At 41.7% G+C, this 18,022-nt stretch overlaps 2 protein-coding genes across 2 annotated transcripts; both read left to right on the forward strand.

Annotated features, from left to right (window-relative positions):
• The first annotated feature begins 336 nt into the window (after window positions 1–336).
• nhp2 (NHP2 ribonucleoprotein homolog (yeast)) lies at window positions 337–7,522 on the forward strand. The gene is made up of 4 exons (XM_080780120.1): window positions 337–625; window positions 2,229–2,298; window positions 2,528–2,633; window positions 6,852–7,522. The coding sequence occupies exons 1-4, from the start codon at window positions 466–468 to the stop codon at window positions 6,975–6,977; spliced, it is 462 nt and encodes a 153-aa protein (XP_080636246.1). The 5' UTR covers window positions 337–465; the 3' UTR covers window positions 6,978–7,522.
• A 1,097-nt stretch (window positions 7,523–8,619) lies between these two features.
• Window positions 8,620–17,852, forward strand: dnajc18 (DnaJ (Hsp40) homolog, subfamily C, member 18). Its single transcript, XM_080780484.1, has 8 exons — window positions 8,620–9,028; window positions 9,992–10,163; window positions 10,901–11,046; window positions 11,421–11,627; window positions 12,524–12,636; window positions 13,445–13,554; window positions 14,390–14,562; window positions 15,623–17,852. Exons 1-8 carry the CDS (start codon window positions 8,893–8,895, stop codon window positions 15,745–15,747), a joined length of 1,182 nt encoding a protein of 393 aa, XP_080636610.1. The 5' UTR covers window positions 8,620–8,892; the 3' UTR covers window positions 15,748–17,852.
• The last annotated feature ends 170 nt before the right edge of the window (window positions 17,853–18,022 follow it).

Below are 18,022 nucleotides of genomic sequence, written 5' to 3' on the forward strand. Positions count from 1 at the left end.
ATGGCTAGCCCTATCCTACATCAGTGGTTCTCAAGTGGGGCCCATGGGACAGGGACCTCAGGGTTCCAAATCTGGACCCAGGCATATACACATAATTTATGTAGTGTTCTGTGTTCATTTGTACACTCAGTTTTAGTTATGGGGTTCGGTCCATGACCTTAAAACGTTTGAGAACCACTACCAGCCTATTTTTCGAGTTTCAAACAGCTGACACACATTCAGTGCAGTAGGGGCGGTATGTTCTTTCTAATGTTGGTTTGCGATCTTCCATTTCCAACTAAGTAACTCCAAGTAGAAGAAGAGGAAGCAGGAAGCAGGAAGCAGTAGACGCTGCCTTCCTAAGTTCCTGAGCTGACTGCTGAGGCACGTGTGTTTCCTGCGCAACTAGTTGGAACTCAACGAACTAACCTACATATTTTCATTTAATTATAATCGGCCAGCTTTATCAGACCCTCCGATTAAAACATGACGAAAACGGTGAAGGTTGAAAACGACGTCGAGGAGCCCACTACCCCAGGTGGTAATGAGAAGTCCTACCATGAGCTCATAGCTAACATCAACCCCATAGCCACGCCGCTGGCGTCACGGAAACTCAGCAAGAAGCTTTACAAATGCGTCAAAAAAGGTAAGAGTATAATGAAGAGTAGTAATGAGATGTAACGCTTCCATTCTGGTGTGATCAATCATAACTATTGGGTGTGATACTTGGCCAGTGACTGCTAACCGCTAAAGCTAGTGAGCACTGTATGGTGTCGTCGTGACTCGTGGCCGTGGTTTGTTTCACCACTTAAACATTTATTTGTAGTACGACGGTGTCGCTTGTCCAATGCAAAAAGGCTGGGAAGTTGGAACGAGGCTAATCTGCAGCTAAATTTAGCCAACAAAGCTACAGTACAAATCACATACTGGTAGATATTAACATGCACGTGGTGGTATCCAACCACATGGACTGTTTGTAAAGTACCCCATCTGGTGGTCAGCAGAGGTAACAGTGCAGAAAGCTCGCTCTATTCGGGCAAAATCGGCATAATGTAGAAGTTACCGGCACCGTCATTGTTAGAGACCCAGTGTCTCTAACAATATAGGATTGTCGTGCCGAAATGAGATATAGTGTGTATATCGCAGATTTTTCTATTGGCGTTAAAATGATAAATTAAAAAATATGAATAGAGCTGGCAGAAGGCACTGAAAAGCTGCTATTGGGGTGGCAGTTAACAACATATATAGTTTTGGACCCAGCTAAATTATCTAACAGTGTGTGGTGGGTTGGGTAATCGTATTCCTTTCAATAGCTTTGTGGATGTATTTAGTTGTTTTTTGTCTACATCAATGCGTTATCTTTATGATCTTTTTATAAAGCAGGTGGTGGCCCAGTCTGAAAGTGATCTCTGACCGTGTCAGTGGTCAGAGATGATGCTAACGGGCCCACAGTGATCTGGCATGTTGTGCTCATCTCCTGTCCTCATGGCAGCACGATGAAACCCATGTGCCTACATTCTATTAACTCATTCTAGACGGGAACCCCTGTTCTACTTTAGCTTTAGAAAAATAGCAGATCTACAAGCTCGTAGCGCGGCACTCGGTGCTGCGCTATGATCTTGTAGATCTGCTGTTTTTGAAAATTTGTGAAAATGTCGCCCACTTGTTTGAATATATTCTTTCAGAGCGAACATTTTGGACTCAAATCCTTGGGGTCTTTGGAACAACATATTTTCAGATGGGATTTGGTGACCAAATTCAGATAATTCTGGGGGTCCTTGACATGAAAAATGTTGAGCACCACTGACATAGAAACATAGGTTGGGATTAAAGCAACTATTCGACTATTCAACTAGTCGACTAGTAAATCCACTAGTCGACCTTGTTGGTACTAGTTGATAAGATTATAATAATTTTTTTGTAGGCCTCTAGACCAGGTAGATTATAGTTATAGACACCAATGTACACATTTTTATATTTTTTATACTAGTTAAACTACGTAGTAGACTAGTAAATTAGGCAACTAGTAAAAATGGAGCTTGTAGGTTTGTTTGTTAGTATAGAATGGAGTCATTTATGATTGAGTAGAAACGTTCCGTGTTTTCCTTTCACCAGTCAAACTCATTCATAATACATGTGAATATATCCTATCATTTATGGTGTATTGTAGTCAGTCACTATGGCGGAATAATTATTTCCTATTGTGGAGTTTCAGCTCCTTTTTAAAGACTTTGTCTCTCTAATCTTAGCTGCCAAGGTAAAACAGATTCGACGAGGGGTGAAAGAAGTTCAGAAATTCATCAACAAAGGAGAAAAAGGGTGAGTTTGAAGAACTGTCGGGACACTGTCCACACATAATAATGTAATTGACCTCTAAACATTTCTGTGAAATGTCAGTATGAATTTGTCAAAATTGATTAGCAATTGGGACTAAATTAATTTCTTTACATCAGTTCCTCTTCCAAATACTCCCAATTATCTCTTTCTTACTATTCTCTCTCTGTCTCCCATCTTTTCTCTTGCTACTCCTAATCCTGACTTTTTGAAGGATCGTGGTGCTGGCAGGGGACACCCTACCCATAGACGTCTACTGCCATCTGCCCGTCATGTGTGAAGACAAGAGTCTGCCATATGCATACATCCCATCCAAAGTGGTAGGTCCTACACGTCAATTTATGATACTTGATACTAGTTAAACACTGAAGATATTTGCTGTGAATGTACAGCATTTCAATAGGGGCGATGGGTATCGTTTGGATTTTTGCGAATCCGGTTCCGGTTCTACTTAACGGTAGACTTAACGGTTCCAAAATGGTATAAAATAACTTAAATAAGAGGTCAAATGTTTATTTAACAAAAAAGCTCAATGTCAATTTAAGACATGTATAATGAATAGTATAACCTCTTCTCCTTTATTGAGCCATTTGTGGATAATATAGTGATTATTTTAAATTTATCTATATAATATCGATTCTGTATTTACCCAGGTTAATAGTGTTGTAGGCTACTTCTCTTATTACCAATAACAAATAAAAGCATGTCTGAGATCTGCAACACACACACGATTGACTGTGTAAATTAGCATCGCTAATGAAGGGGAGGGGGCAGCGCATCAATGGGGGATCATTGAAAACAAAGGCGGCTTGCATGCTGTGGTTTGCTACTAACAGAAATGTGCATGCACACAGGCTGCCCAAAGTAGGCTATCTTTTGTTGTTTTTTCGCCACCTCTCGAAGTTAGACTGGGCATCTGGACCCTACGCCGTGATCACACACATTCTAACAGTGTGTGGTGGGTTGGGTAATCGTATTCCTTTCAATAGCTTTGTGGGTGTATTTAGTTGTTTTTTGTCTACATCAATGCGTTATCTTTATGATCTTTTTATAAAGCAGGTGGTGGCCCAGTCTGAAAGTGATCTCTGACCGTGTCAGTGGTCAGAGATGATGCTAACGGGCCCACAGTGATCTGGCATGTTGTGCTCATCTCCTGTCCTCATGGCAGCACGATGAAACCCATGTGCCTACATTCTATTAACTCATTCTAGACGGGAACCCCTGTTCTACTACCTCTCGAAGTTAGACTGGGCATCTGGACCCTACGCCGTGATCACACACATTCTGAAAACATAAAAACATTAAAATTCGCGCGCGCACACGGGTGCGCACTCGAAGTGAGTGCACCAACGCTTTCTCTCCTCGTCTCATGTTGATTCAATGCTGCGCACGTATGCAGTGAAGACTCAGGCAAGGCGCAAGATTCCTGTCCCCTCTTAAAAGTTTCCTCCCATAAACACTTGAAAATTACGTTTAAGAAACTTGAATAATGATGTTGCTTCAATGCTTCAGTGCCAGGCACAGCGCGTGTCACTGTCTCTAGACTCCTCGACAACTAACTCCATGCAGAGAGATGGCTCCGCCTCTACAAGCCCACAACTCGTCGCTAATGCAACGCAATGTAGGCTTGTAGATCAGCTCTGTTCCCTGCGCATCTATTAAGGGAAGAAAATAAATAAATATCGTGTGACTGCGTGTCTGTGGGAACCGATAGAGAGAACCGAAATTGAATTGTTGTAATGGGTACCCAGGTACGTTCGGTTCGGTACATACTTGGTCCTGAGATTCGGGACCCACCCCTAGCGATGGCCTGATTTTATGTTTTCAGTCCCTTAACATCAGTGCTTTTCAAACATTTTCATGTCAAGGACCTCATAATTTGTATTTGGCTGTGGACCCCCATTTGAAAAGGTTGTGTGCCTCAATAATAATTATTTTTCTATTTTTCAGTATTTTTTTATAGAAAATGGCAGATCTACAAGTTTACAACACATCACATTAGGACACATTGTGACAGACTAACAAAAAACAGACCCCCAGGAACATCCTCTAGGACCCCTGGGCGTCTGTGCACCCCACTTATAGCTCTACCTTCCAAGTGTCAACAAGTGACAACTGATTGATTTAGGTGTGTATCTAATTTAACAATTCTTAAGTTGGTCACGTGCCAAAAGCGGTGGACAGAAACTGGTCGACAGAAACTGCTGTTGCCCCACAGGGGCAGAAACAAGGCCTTTTAACCAGGCTACTTGCACACACTACAACTCGCTTACAATTCGCAAACCTGGCAACACTGCTCTGTGTTCTCATAGGCCCACCAGGCCCGCCCCCACACTACTTCTCACACTCTCACAATCAGCCATCTTGCTTTTTCGGGCTCTCGCAGGATAACAGACAGAAGGAAGGGGAGAAATTATTGGCTCACTATTTTGCTTATCACTTCTAAATCCCTGTATTTACAAAATAAAACACTCAGCGAATCCCTTAGTTAAATCAACATTGTTCATTGTCACTACTTGGATTGTGCCGAAATCTTTACATTACACGTATAGCTTTTGCTATTTTCGCCTGCCAGCCCACCGCCGACTACACACGCCTGCACACACGCACACACACACACACACACACACACACACACACACAGGAATGGCTATACGGCGGCGAGACAGCAGTGCAGCACATAATTTTCAGTTTCATTAAATAACTGTCTTTCTCAGCGTGCGCACGTGCGCACACAACATTATTCAAGTGAAATGCGTAACGCCAATATTGGGCTCATATAGGCTACCAATACACGACGAAATAACTGACAGGAGTGACGGTGCTGTGAGTAAACTGACAACGCTTTCTGACAGAGAGAGAGAGAGAGAGAGAAAGACAGAAAGACGTGTTAGAGTAACGCGAGCGAGAGAGAGAGAACGTCAGAGAGAGAGAGAGAGAGAGAGAGGGAGGGGGGGGCAACAAGCTAACAGCATACGTTCGTTCTATGATCCATAAAACGACAGATCTGCCGTTTAAGGGCAGATCTGCGGGCGCGCAATGCTGTGTGTTTTCAATTTTCAGTTTCATTAAATAACTGTCTTTCTCAGCGTGCGCACACAACATTATTCAAGTGAAATGCGTAACGCCAATATTGGGCTCATATAGGCTACCAATACACGACGAAATAACTGACAGGAGTGACGGTGCTGTGAGTAAACTGACAACGCTTTCTGACAGAGAGAGAGAGAGAGAGAGAGACAGAAAGACAGAAAGACGTGTTAGAGTAACGCGCGCGAGCGAGAGAGAGAGAACGTCAGAGAGAGAGAGAGAGAGAGAGAGAGGGAGGGGGGGGGCAACAAGCTAACAGCATACGTTCGTTCTATGATCCATAAAACGACAGATCTGCCGTTTAAGGGCAGATCTGCGGGCGCGCAATGCTGTGTGTTTTCGTCTTTTTTCCTTTTTCCCTCCTGCTTCCACATGACTGCAGCCTCTGATAGCTACTGTGCTAAAGATGCTAAAGCAACACAAAAAAACATCCACACGCAAAACAAACCAGGGACCAGGGTTGCCACATATCGTGGATGTGAGAGTGAAACAAGCAACCAGGTCTATAAAAATGTTAATAGGCCAGTTCAAAGTAGGTACATCAGAAATGGTCCGGAAATTAGTCTTAAAATAATCAATTATAGTGTTGACTGTCAAACTTTGTTGTCTAATGTTGTTTCAGAGCAGTGGAACTCAAACATTTCCATGTCAAGGACTACCAATAGATAAACAAGTCCAAAGTAGCTTATAATGATCAGACTTGGCAACACTGTCTCTAGGTTGAACGTTCTACTTTACAAGCTCACACATATGAAATATGTTTTTTTGAATCTTCAAACTGAGACATATTTTATGATAATACTGTTAGCACAGTCATCATACTCCAAGAGCATACAAATGGAACCAAATGGACCCTGATTTTCCCAGAGAGCAAATGGTATCAAATGGGGGTCTGTGGCCTAATGCATTTCAAACTTATCAACTTGGGGTGAATATTTCACCACAATACTTTACTGAATATTTCACAAGAATATAACACAAGAGTCAAATGTACGGTCAAATGTAATCACAATATAGGCTACAGATGTAAATATTTATGACACAGTAAAATGTCAAAAATTAGTGCTATCCCCCCCCCCCCCCCCCCCCCCCCCCCCCACACACACACACACACACACACGACAGGCAAGGCTGTTGTTTGCATCGTTAGCAGGCAGCAGCTACCTTGGCACTGCTCTCTGTGACTGTAGTTGTTTCACCATGTTTGCGTATTTATGAGAAATAAAAAACACTTTCTGTTATTATAATAATTTATAACCCATCCGTTACTACATGTGCAGGGCACACTACTGAGTTTAAAAACACAGCTGAAACATGAAGTGGAGTCTGTCAACTCTGTCAACGCAATTTCCTTCTTCCCATATTGCGCTGCAATGTAACTAGGATTCGCCGGCCGAAGGCCGGCGAAATTCTAGTATAATACAATCTCTTTGTCTGTCCCTCTTCAGGACTTGGGCTCCTCGGCAGGCTCTAAGAGACCAACCTGTGTGATCCTAATCAAACCCCATGAGGATTACCAGGAGGCCTATGATGAATGTCTTCAGGAGGTCACAGCGCTGCCCAAGCCCTGCTAAAAGATACTATAAACACTCATACCAAACACACGTACACCACCTTTTTACTGTCTGTTCTATAGACAGTCGAGGAAGCAAGCAGCAGGAATTTGGAAAGATCCTACCGAATGGAAATATGTAAAAAGAAAAATCAGCCAGTCATTTGACAGTTGACCATTAGCAGCTGATCGTAATTTAGATCAGTCGGTGCACAGCATGTTTACACTATGTCGATTGAAGCCGAACATGGCTCTTGGTTTTGGTCGCAAACCTGACATGTTGCTGGTGCAGAGTAAACATGCTAAAAAAAGTGAAATTCGATTCGAAAAAAATATTGATTTCGAATGTATAATTGTTTATCAATTAAAGTAATCTGTCAAAGTGTATGACAAAGTTTATGGTTTTCCAATTCTCTGGTTTATCTGGTGGCGCAGCATTGCTACTGTTAGTGAGATGTTTTCTTTGAAACTTTATATGAAACTGTTAACCATTTGTTTTCAAATTATATGCTTTTGTTGTTGATGTTAAATCTAACTTGTTTTTTAATTAAACAATGTGGAAAAACATTCCTGACTGAAATTAATTTGAGTCAATGTCTACAGTACAGACACTGTAGCATCAAAAGTACAGCAGGTAGCCTACTGCCTTCAGAACTGATTTATACATGTGTTCACAGTTCATGTCGGAGTTGAACCACTGCCTCACTTTGTGACTCGTGTTGTGTTGTGAACTAGGGCACGGCCACACCGCTCTTTTATTTAGGGGTGCTCCGATCAGGTTTTCTGGGACTGATCACTGATTTTTCTTTCTCACAATCTTGTGCATGGCAGCACAAGGGGAAATTTTGAATATTTCCAAAATTATGTCAAAACTCACGACAAACTGTTCCTGTGTTTGTGGTGAGAAAGGGGAGAATGTTTAGGCCTGTCACAAAGATGCAAAGTGATATACGACTTTTATACCACTTAAATGGTATAAATCTGTTTCCCCAGATCGGGTAAATAACTGATCGAGTCATTTGGAGTGAAAATTGATTGGAGCACCTTTAATTCTATGAGAGCATGAACTTCACGATAGTGAACATTTGTGTGTGTGTGTGTGTGTGTATATATATATAGCCTAAGATTTAGACTCTTATATGTATTTTATCGATTCGGATTCATAAACTATAAATACATCGAGTTTAAATCCTAGGCTAGGCCTATAATGTAGCCTACTTACAAAAATAACCTCCTCACCAGGCTTTCCATACAAAAATCATGACACCTGGCCTGCCATATGTGTCATATCATATGAATGATCTCCAAGGAAATTAAGGTATAGACAGGATTACTCAGCAACATGTTCTATTTCTCTGTGAGGACTCTGGGACCAGAAGGGCTCTTTGGAGAGATTTGATTTGGCTGCAATCTACTACAGTAGTGCTGTGTGGCTAAATTACGGCACTCAAAGTACTCTCAAAGTGGGGTCCGGGCACCCCCAGGGGTCCTTGAGCGGGTCCAGAGACTCCAGATAGTTTAAACACTAAAATGGCAAAGTCCCATTGTGATTACCTAACCTCGCGTCACCAGGCTTAAATTATTACTAAACTGGGTTTTATTTTGAAGTTCGCCAGCCGGAAGCCCTTTTGGTTTTTAGCTGACCTATGTTTTTGATTGCTGAGCTTAGCGAATTAGCGTCCACTCCGTCCAGTGAATGCAGCCCGTTAGCTCTCTAATGCTAACGTCTTGTTGCAATGCTACATGTCCCTGCTGTGGATTCGTGTAAATAATTCGTTTTGAATTAATTCATGTTAGTGGCAGCCTAAACGGGCAGGCGGCTGTCTTGTCCTCAGTCTTGTCGGCGGAGAACGCTGCAGAGAGGCGTACCGAAGCAGTCAGCCAGCCCCGTTCGGACCGACAAGGGACCACTGCCAGACTGCTGGGCCTCAAAACAAATGGATAGAATGGATAAAGAAGAATCGGATCGGCTCATAGAGAAAGCGAAGCTGTGTTTGCGTTCCGGACGGAAAGAAAATGCACTGCAACTACTGTATGAAGCCCAGAACATTTACCCCAGCACCAGGGCCAGAGGTAAAATTAAAACCAGCTGACATGCAAACGCATACACAGGGACATTAGGCAATGGCAGTGTGCGGCTAACGTTGGTTAGCTCAAGAGCGAACTGTTGACCGAAAATACATTTAGTCCGATAACAAATTGCAGTTAAGTTTATTCATCGCAAATGTTTACAGCCCAATGAAGTCAAATGGTGGGTGTTTTGGTTCCCAGACCGCACCGCTGACTGTGTGCGACTGACCTCTTCGAATACCACTGACTCATTGAAATTCTATATTGCCCATTATACTCATTGACCCATGACATTACCGTTCATATATCTCGCCTGTTTCGGCTAGTGGAGATCAATTTAACTGTATATCAGTATGCCATTTCAGAAATCTATGCATCACCACTGGCTTGGGGCAATTTGGGCGGGGATGGGTTAACTGACATATTGATAACAATATTATTATTAATAAGTCAATTAGATACAATTCTTTAATTGGTTATATTTGTCGAACTAATTGGTAGATTGTTTTGGTAATGAGACGTTTTAAGCATCGAAGCATGCATGCTTTAAGAATAATCAAACATTTGATGTAGACTAGAGAAACACATGGCACTATACTCTGAGACTGGGATAGGCAAAGAGTGGGCAGTGTTTCAATAAAGTTATAAAGAAATGTCCAGTAGATGTCACTATTTTATCATTTTGTTTCACAACAAACTTGAAAGCAAATGCACACTTTGTCTCATTATTACTTATTTATGTGGCCCCAAGGCCCACACCATCAGTGTACTTAAGTGCTTTACACCCCCCCCCCCCCACACACACACACACACACACACACACACACACACACACACACACACACACACACACAGAGCTAGGTGTCGTAGAAGTTTGTTGTCAAGGTAGCATAGGTAATGCTACACTAGTTATGTAATTACAATTGAATTAACAGCTGATGTGAACCCTCTCTGTTTTTCCTAAAGTGCTGATTGATGCCATATTGAGGAATGGAAGCTCTGCTGCCCCAGAAGCAAACCATGTACCCCCACCATCTGGCTGGAGAGATGAAGACATGGCAAATAATGATGACAAGCCTAGAGGAAGTGGTGAAGACAAGAAGAGTTACTCAGAGGATCAGCGTCAGGGAGTTTTGAGGTGCACAGTCAGTGTAACATGTTGCCGTCACTTATAATCTACTGATGTGCTGTGAAAACGATGTTCCAGTTGGAAGCCGCAAGCAACTCTTAGATCCTATTTTTAATATCTGGAATCTAAAGTTGCAATACCATTCCAGCAAGGACCGGCAGTTGGTTTTGTGGGCGTGGCTCGTAGGCACCCAGAGACAATCCGTAGTGCGCTGTTGAGGGCAGAGTTCAGCTTTTGAACATGGTGGCTCTGTGGTGGCTCCCCACGTGGTACCGGCTAGACACCGTATAAGTGTGGCACGGGCGGTGCAGGTGATTTATATTTCTATTTTTTGGAGTTAGGAAGCGCTCATTTTCAATATGGCAACGTCCTGCTGTCTCCTCCATTATGTACAATTTTGGAACAGGTGCATGAAGGACCATTGAGTGATTTCCAACAAATGCTTCCAAACTCCAACACTTGAGAAAAAAGAATCGCCTCCAGAAAATCTAACTAGCAGACAGAAACTAGCTCATGTCTATGTGGGTTTTATTAAACAAAAACTTTGCAAATAAACAATCATAGAAGCCTTCGGTACGGTGTACAGCTGCAATGTTTTTTAATACAATCACAATCACTTGTTTGTTTGAATGTATGGGCTGTCAGGGGTTGGTATTGCAACTCTAGATTGCAGATATAAAAGGATCTAAGAGTTGCTTGTGGGTGGATATTGTATTGTGACATGCATTTGTGCTGTAATCTTGCAGGATAAAGAACTGCAGAAACTTCTATGAGATCCTTGGCGTTTCCAAGGATGCCTGTGATGAAGATCTAAAAAAGTCATACAGGAAGTTGGCACTGAAGTTCCACCCTGACAAGAACTGTGCGCCGGGAGCGACTGATGCATTCAAAGGTTTGATTGATTACTTTATTCGAAAAATGCAAATGGCACAGGGTACAGTTAAGCACTTGGTCCTAAAGGATGGCACCAAAAAAAGATGGTGCGTTCCTCGCTTCACGTTTGCAAGGCCTTTCAAACGTGAAGCGAGGACGATCACCTTCTCTCCTTTTGACCTAATTGTGACAGGTGTAGTTCTGGGGCTCCACAAACCTTGTCATGTTTGTTTTCATTGAGACACAATGGTATCACCTGATAGGGATGTTGAGGGCAAGAGATCAAGTGCAGTTTTATTTTTAGCCCTGCTAGCTACAAGGTCTCTCTCTAAACATTAAAAAATTCCAACTGAACAAAAACAGGGCATAATGCTTCCCCTGTTCTTTCTCCAGCAATAGGCAACGCATATGCAGTGCTGAGTAACCCAGAGAAGCGACTGCAATATGACCAGTACGGGGAGCAGAGTCCAGCCTCGTCAAGCGCGACATCCCAACAACCTGGTGCCCATCCACGCCACCGGAACTTCCACAGGGACTTTGAGTCGGACATTTCCCCTGAGGAGCTGTTCAACATCTTCTTTGGAGGAAGGTTTCCTACAGGTAAGTGCATTTGGATGTGTGTCATTTGTAGGGCTGACCCAAAAAAACCGATTAATCGATGTTCAATCGATACGCACGGGAATCGATTTAGAAATTTTAAATCGAATAGTCATAAATAAAAAAGCGGACGCTTTTGGTCCGCTAGACTGCCCATTTTGGTCCGCGAGCCATGCTCGCGCCTCGCAGCACCTCGCAACGCCGCCTCCCCTCTCCCCCTCACTCGTGGTAACAACAAGGAAGACAACACACAGAACAGCTGCAGCCTGCAGTCATGCCGCCACAAAAGAAATCTAAAGTGTGGTTGCATTTTAGAATATGCCAAGACAACAAAGAACAAGTAGTGTGTCAAATATGTGACAAGAAATTGGCGTATCACAAGTCCACGACGAGTTTGAAAAATCACTTGGAACAAGTATTATAATAAACGAAACGTGCTTCGGAGGAGAAACATAATACCCCATGGCTAATGTAAGGTTAGATTGTTATCATTATGTTTTTAGGTGCATGCGATAAATCTGGATGGTTCATCTGTAGCCTACTGTACAATACATATTTCAATCAATCAAACTCACAGCAGCAATTGCGAGGCGCACGCATGCGGCTCGCGGAGCAAAGGAGGAATTGAGTTATTAAACACAATAGTATCAGTGCAACACTATACAGAAAATATGAACAGAGGCATTACTTCTCTTAACATAACGAAAACAAAACTCACAGCCGCAATTGCGAGGCGCACGCATGCGGCTCGCGGAGAAAAGGAGGAATTTTGTTATTATACACACTAGTATCAGTGCAACACTATACAGAAAATATGAACAGAGGCATTACTTCTCTTAATCAGTCTTAACTGCCACAAGCACACATGCCATGAAGATGCAATGTCTCTCTGTCCTCAGGTAACATCCACGTCTACACCAACAGAGGAGCGGCCTACTCTCAGTTTTATCAGCCCCGCCGTCGACGTGCTTACGAAAGGCGCGAGGAAGAGGTAGAGGAAAACCAAAGTCAGGTCAGTGGCTCCTGCTGCTAAATAATTGATTCAGGAGCACTTTATTCAGAGCGGCTATTTAGACTTGTTTGCTTAGTCTTGTACTTCTGTTTCTGTCCATCAATAGCCTTGCTAGCAACACATTCTGACAAAGCCTTCTGACGTCTGTCTGTTCACTATTGTTATAGTTTTAGTTATTTAGTTGTGGTGTAGACTCTGCTACGCACTTGACTTGAACAATTTTTAAAAACTAAGAAAACTGCCCTACAAAGCCAAGGTGCAGTAACTATGTTTTTGGACATACCAATTTGGTACATCCAATTTGTATATCCCAAAGGTCAAATTAGCCTTCATTCTTTGGGGGGATAAACAATTACCTCAAGAACATATTTACAGTGTAATATCACTTATTTGCTGATATCTCATTTGGCTGACCAGTTGAAACACCAGTTACTGCACTTTGGCTTTGTAGGGCAGTATAGTGCTTCACTGCTTGGTGTGGATGGCCCTTTGCCCTGTCTAGCTCTTGGTTTATCTAGTCTCTGTCAAACAAGTAATTCAAAAATAAAATAACTGTCCACATCTGCCTTTATTTAAGTAACTTCTGTGGCTGTGTGGTTTGAGTGTCTACCCTGAGACCAGGGTTCAACTCCTGGCTGAGTCATACCAAAGACTATCCCTTTTTTGGTAGTCTGCATCAAGGGTTGGATTAGACAAGATGCGACATGCTAGCATCATGTCCAAGGGGCTCTTGTCCTATCAGCCACATTCTTCTTACTACTTGTTACTTACTTAAATGATTATCTCTTGTGATTTTCATCTTCCACAGAACACCTTCACTGCATTCCTGCAGCTTCTTCCCGTGCTGGTTTTGATCTTCATATCAGTATTCACTCAGATGATGGCCACCAACCCTCCCTACAGTCTCTTCTACAAACCGTGAGTCCCTCACATGATTACAATTCAGGCATTTATTTAGAACATGCTCCTGTGCAGATATAATTGAAAACTTTTTTCAGTTGGATTCAATTATAGAAGCTGGATGAAAGAATGCATGACATCAGATACGATGCAGAACGTGTTATCAGGGGTTGACACTAAGGTCTCAAAAGCACTTGCCCATCAAGCAAGAACAGGTCATGATCTACTTCATAGCAGCAGCACAGGCTTGTGCTTTGTCATGTAGCCATGTTGCTCCACAAAATGTATGTATTTCCGGCTGACAAAAGTCGTTATTTTTGGCAAGCACCGTGCAATGCCATATAAATTGTCCTTAAAGATAGCTTCTTTGGCAGGTTTATTTCTTCTGCCTGTGACATCAACAATTTAAACAGCTGGGTTATAGAAAACAATCTGTGTTGATAATCTCATGATTCCTACACTGTCTTTATTTACTGCAATGAGACTTCTGAGTTCTGAATACGTACAAAAAAATGTTTTTTTTCCCAAATTACTTGAATTGTGTTGTCATTAACCTGGTCTATGTTCAGGGCCATGGGGCTAGTGGTGTCAAGGTGCAGTCTGTTGTCATTAACCTGGTCTATGTTCAGGGCCATGGGGCTAGTGGTGTCAAGGTGCAGTCTGTTGTCATTAACCTGGTCTATGTTCAGGGCTAGTGGTGTCAAGGTGCAGTCTGTTGTCATTAACCTGGTCTATGTTCAGGGCCATGGGGCTAGTGGTGTCAAGGTGCAGTCTGTTGTCATTAACCTGGTCTATGTTCAGGGCTAGTGGTGTCAAGGTGCAGTCTGTTGTCATTAACCTGGTCTATGTTCAGGGCCATGGGGCTAGTGGTGTCAAGGGAGACAGAGAACATGGGGGTTCCGTACTACGTGGATAAAGGTTTCCAGAAGGAGTATCGTGGAGATGAGCTGGATGAGCTGGAGAAGACCGTTGAAAGCGAATACATGGAACATCTGCAAAGCAGCTGCTGGAAGGAAAAACAACAGAGTGAGTGAACATCTTAAGATTCTTGACCCAGGAGGCCTTACCTTATTTGGCCTGATACAGGAAATGTGGTTGCAGCATAGAACTAGAACTGCACTCTGTCGAGTGCCACAAACTGTCAAATCTCAGCTTCTCTGTGAAGGAACATTTGAAATGTTGAATTATTAGGTTTAGCTATTTGCTACCTACCTACTTTATGCATGTAAAAAAGTAGTATTATGAAGTATGGTACAAGTTTCTATCTATAAAATAAATACAGTTAAAATAAATCATCGATATCCGATGAAAAACAAATGAAATAAAATATGTTATCATGTATACAGTATAATTATTTATTTTAAAATGTCAATTGCTTTAAAATGTCTTAATCTTGGACTATAGTGATATTAATACTAAATGCCTCTGTGTATATGTATGTGTAATTTGTAAGTTGATTGGCGGTATACTGTGGTTACTTTGCGCCACTTTTGATGCGTATGCACCGTCGCAGCATATGACGTCAGGGTATAGAACTGGTATAACTAGCTCTCAATGATGACGTAATAAAGATGTGGATTAAAGGACCCAAATGCCAGAGTGTAATTGGTTTTCGATGGTGGTGACGTAATGACGATATGTTTTAGTGTCGGGAGGATTAAAGGTAATGCTCCTATGTTTACATGTATGTAATCTGGCACCACTGCCATATCATGCACAAGTAGTCATTACGTCATTTGCTGGGACGGTGCATACGCATCGAATATCGTCCGATAACTAGTACTAGTACTTGCGCGCTCTGCTTGCGCAAGTAATAAAGGACCTCTGTCGAGATGGAGAGGAAAACAACTATATTTAGAGGTCAATATGATGCCACACCATTATATCTGGGAACATTGCAATTGATTATGTTTTCGACGCACTCTGTGAACCAAGTTAATCTTCCGGTGCACTCCTGGTTTTACATTTTAGTAACTAAGCCACATCTCGTCCTCACCGAGTCCGAACAGAATAGAAGTGCTAAACACCATGTGGCTATAGTTCTAAGCTTTCTCCTCTGTCCCGTCTTCCTATCCTACGTCTTCAGAGTCCGACTTGGCGAACCTCGGAACCCTCTACCGAGACGAGAGGTTGAAGCAGAAGGCCGAGTCGATGAGGTTGGACAACTGTGAAAAGCTGCAGCGCTATATTGGGCGACAGAAAGGCGAATGAAGAGAAATCGGAGAGGAGGAAGAAGGCATTTCTTCCAGGAGTATCTTTGGACATGAAACTATGCTTCCAGTATCCTGCTGTTAATTTACTTAATCCGGCCACTTTATAAAAGAAATGTTGTATATGGCAGACAGAGCTGGTGGAATCAATGTGCCTTCTCTCCTTGTGAAAATATGTGAAGATAGTTTTATGTAAAGCTGCCATGTCCATTATGGTACTTGAAACATAAAGCGTAGACTGACTGCAGCAGTGTTCTGTGAAGTACGAGATCCTTAATACTTTCTTATATTAAGGATTTGGGGTTTGCCTGACAAGAGGATATGGTGGCTGTATGTTCACGGATACGAAGTTAAGTTTTCAGATTATGTGGTTTACCTCAACTTGATTTCACCCTTCGTGTGTGTGTGTGTGTGTGTGTGTGTGTCTCGAGTGAAATTAGAGTTTATTTAGTTTATTTAATTATTTATTATTTCCTTTGAGGGGAAAGTTGCTAAGGCTGTTTATTTTTATGTAGAACGTGACATACACAAGTTTCAGTGCAATGATTTGAATATTACTGCAGTCTTTCAACACAGCGTCTACTCTGTACTGTGAACTGAGGACCTTTTATTGTGAAGAAGGTTTAGAAGCAAAAGGAGAGGAGGGTGTAGTGCTCTCTAGGCAACTGTCCTTCATTATTGTAACGTGAAAGACAATGGATTTGGAAATGTTGGCAGGATATTTTTTTAATCTAATATGCTAGTTTAAACAGGATTTCACATGCCAAATTATTACATACAGAAACTGCTTTTTCTTTCAATGTTGCTCTCTCTCTCCTTGCCTCTGCATGGCTGTTGTACAACTTTGCATAGGTTCTGTAGTTATATTTTATGTCTGCAGTCTTCCACCTACAGGTGAATGCTTCAGTTACTGGGGATCTACACTGTTTGCAGTTCACGGCAATGGAAGCAAAAGTACAGTATTGGATAGCAATGGGGCTAAAATACATTTCCCCTCAAACATTAAATGCACGTTAGTTTCCTACATACATCATAGTAAACCTATTGTGTACTATTGAAGATTTTGTTTTTTGGGGGAAATGTTTTTTCAGACCCAATTTTATAGAAGTTTTATAAAGCCCCCTCATTTGATTCACAATGTGTTGTAGAACCAGCATTTTGTTTTGACAGGGAAAGTTACAGAAATCACTTAAATCTGTCCAATGATCTGTTAATTAGTTCAACATTTGTGAAAATGAACAGTTATTTTTACTCTAAAGCCAACCCCTAGCCATTAACCATTAAAATCAATTCTGATGAGGTATTCCATAGATGTTTAATTGGAGATCAACTTTACGAACTTGTAGATTGTCTTTTGCCATTGAAAACACCTACCATGACCGCCCCTAGGACACAGACTACACAGCAAAATCCTGGAAAACATACCAAAATGTAAAAATAGACCCTTACAGGTTGATCACCCAGGATTTTGTTGTGTACACAGTATTTGCTGTGCACTATCACTTTGCCAAATTGCCTTAGCTGTTGTCATTCTGTTGAATGTTCAGGTTCCTCTCATGCACTTTTGAGTTATTGTTAGTGTATAACCTCTACAGTTTTTAGTTGGGCATTGCTCAAGCTCATTGGTAGAGCTGGTCTCATCAGTTCCACACACTGTCCCTATTGCATGCATCCTACCTGGAAGCCCCAGTCATTTTGGCGACCACATATTCATGTCCAGACATTTAACATTGTAAATGCTCATTAATCAGTGTATATCTATACTCATCAAATGTACAGATTTGTGCATTATTTTCAAGACTACTATATCTATGAACAACATGCCCAGACCGAATCAAATTCATAAACTGTTCCTTTTCATGTACACAGCAGAAAATAAAAAACAAAAGAGGAAATACTTGTTAATAGAAGTATTTAAATTTCAGCAAAGAAAATCATGCTGCACAGTGTGCGTTGATTTATAGCTATCCAAATAATTGGATTTACTTCTCAAATGACAGATTGCTTTAGTGGTGGATAATCATGTTTTAGTCTGGTCACAACCTGCTAATAATGGTTTATGTGCAACTGGCATATATGTTCAGTCTGGTTAGTGATGGGAAAATACTTACTGACTTGATGTCCAGTTAATTTGTACTGAACACATTTTGAAGTTGGTATATTAAATAGTTATTCAACAACTACTGTATAAGGTTTGTTTTCCTTTGATCAACAGATTTCCCTCCCCCAAAGGTAGAACCAGGATGATAAGCTATAACAAATATTTTTGATGGACT

Source organism: Protomyctophum bolini (genome assembly GCF_963924005.1).
Source record: "Protomyctophum bolini genome assembly, chromosome: 13".
NCBI classification, from domain to species: domain Eukaryota; kingdom Metazoa; phylum Chordata; class Actinopteri; order Myctophiformes; family Myctophidae; genus Protomyctophum; species Protomyctophum bolini.

What these genes read in the sequence shown, in the direction of transcription:
- nhp2 (XM_080780120.1), top strand. Translation starts at nt 466, where the DNA reads ATGACGAAAACGGTGAAGGTTGAAAACGACGTCGAGGAGCCCACTACC. An exon ending in TTACAAATGCGTCAAAAAAG is followed by an intron (nt 626 to 2,228) that starts GTAAGAGTATAA and finishes CTCTAATCTTAG; the next exon opens with CTGCCAAGGTAAAACAGATT. An exon ending in CATACATCCCATCCAAAGTG is followed by an intron (nt 2,634 to 6,851) that starts GTAGGTCCTACA and finishes GTCCCTCTTCAG; the next exon opens with GACTTGGGCTCCTCGGCAGG.
- dnajc18 (XM_080780484.1), top strand. Translation starts at nt 8,893, where the DNA reads ATGGATAGAATGGATAAAGAAGAATCGGATCGGCTCATAGAGAAAGCG. An exon ending in AGCGACTGATGCATTCAAAG is followed by an intron (nt 11,047 to 11,420) that starts GTTTGATTGATT and finishes TTCTTTCTCCAG; the next exon opens with CAATAGGCAACGCATATGCA. An exon ending in TAGAGGAAAACCAAAGTCAG is followed by an intron (nt 12,637 to 13,444) that starts GTCAGTGGCTCC and finishes CATCTTCCACAG; the next exon opens with AACACCTTCACTGCATTCCT.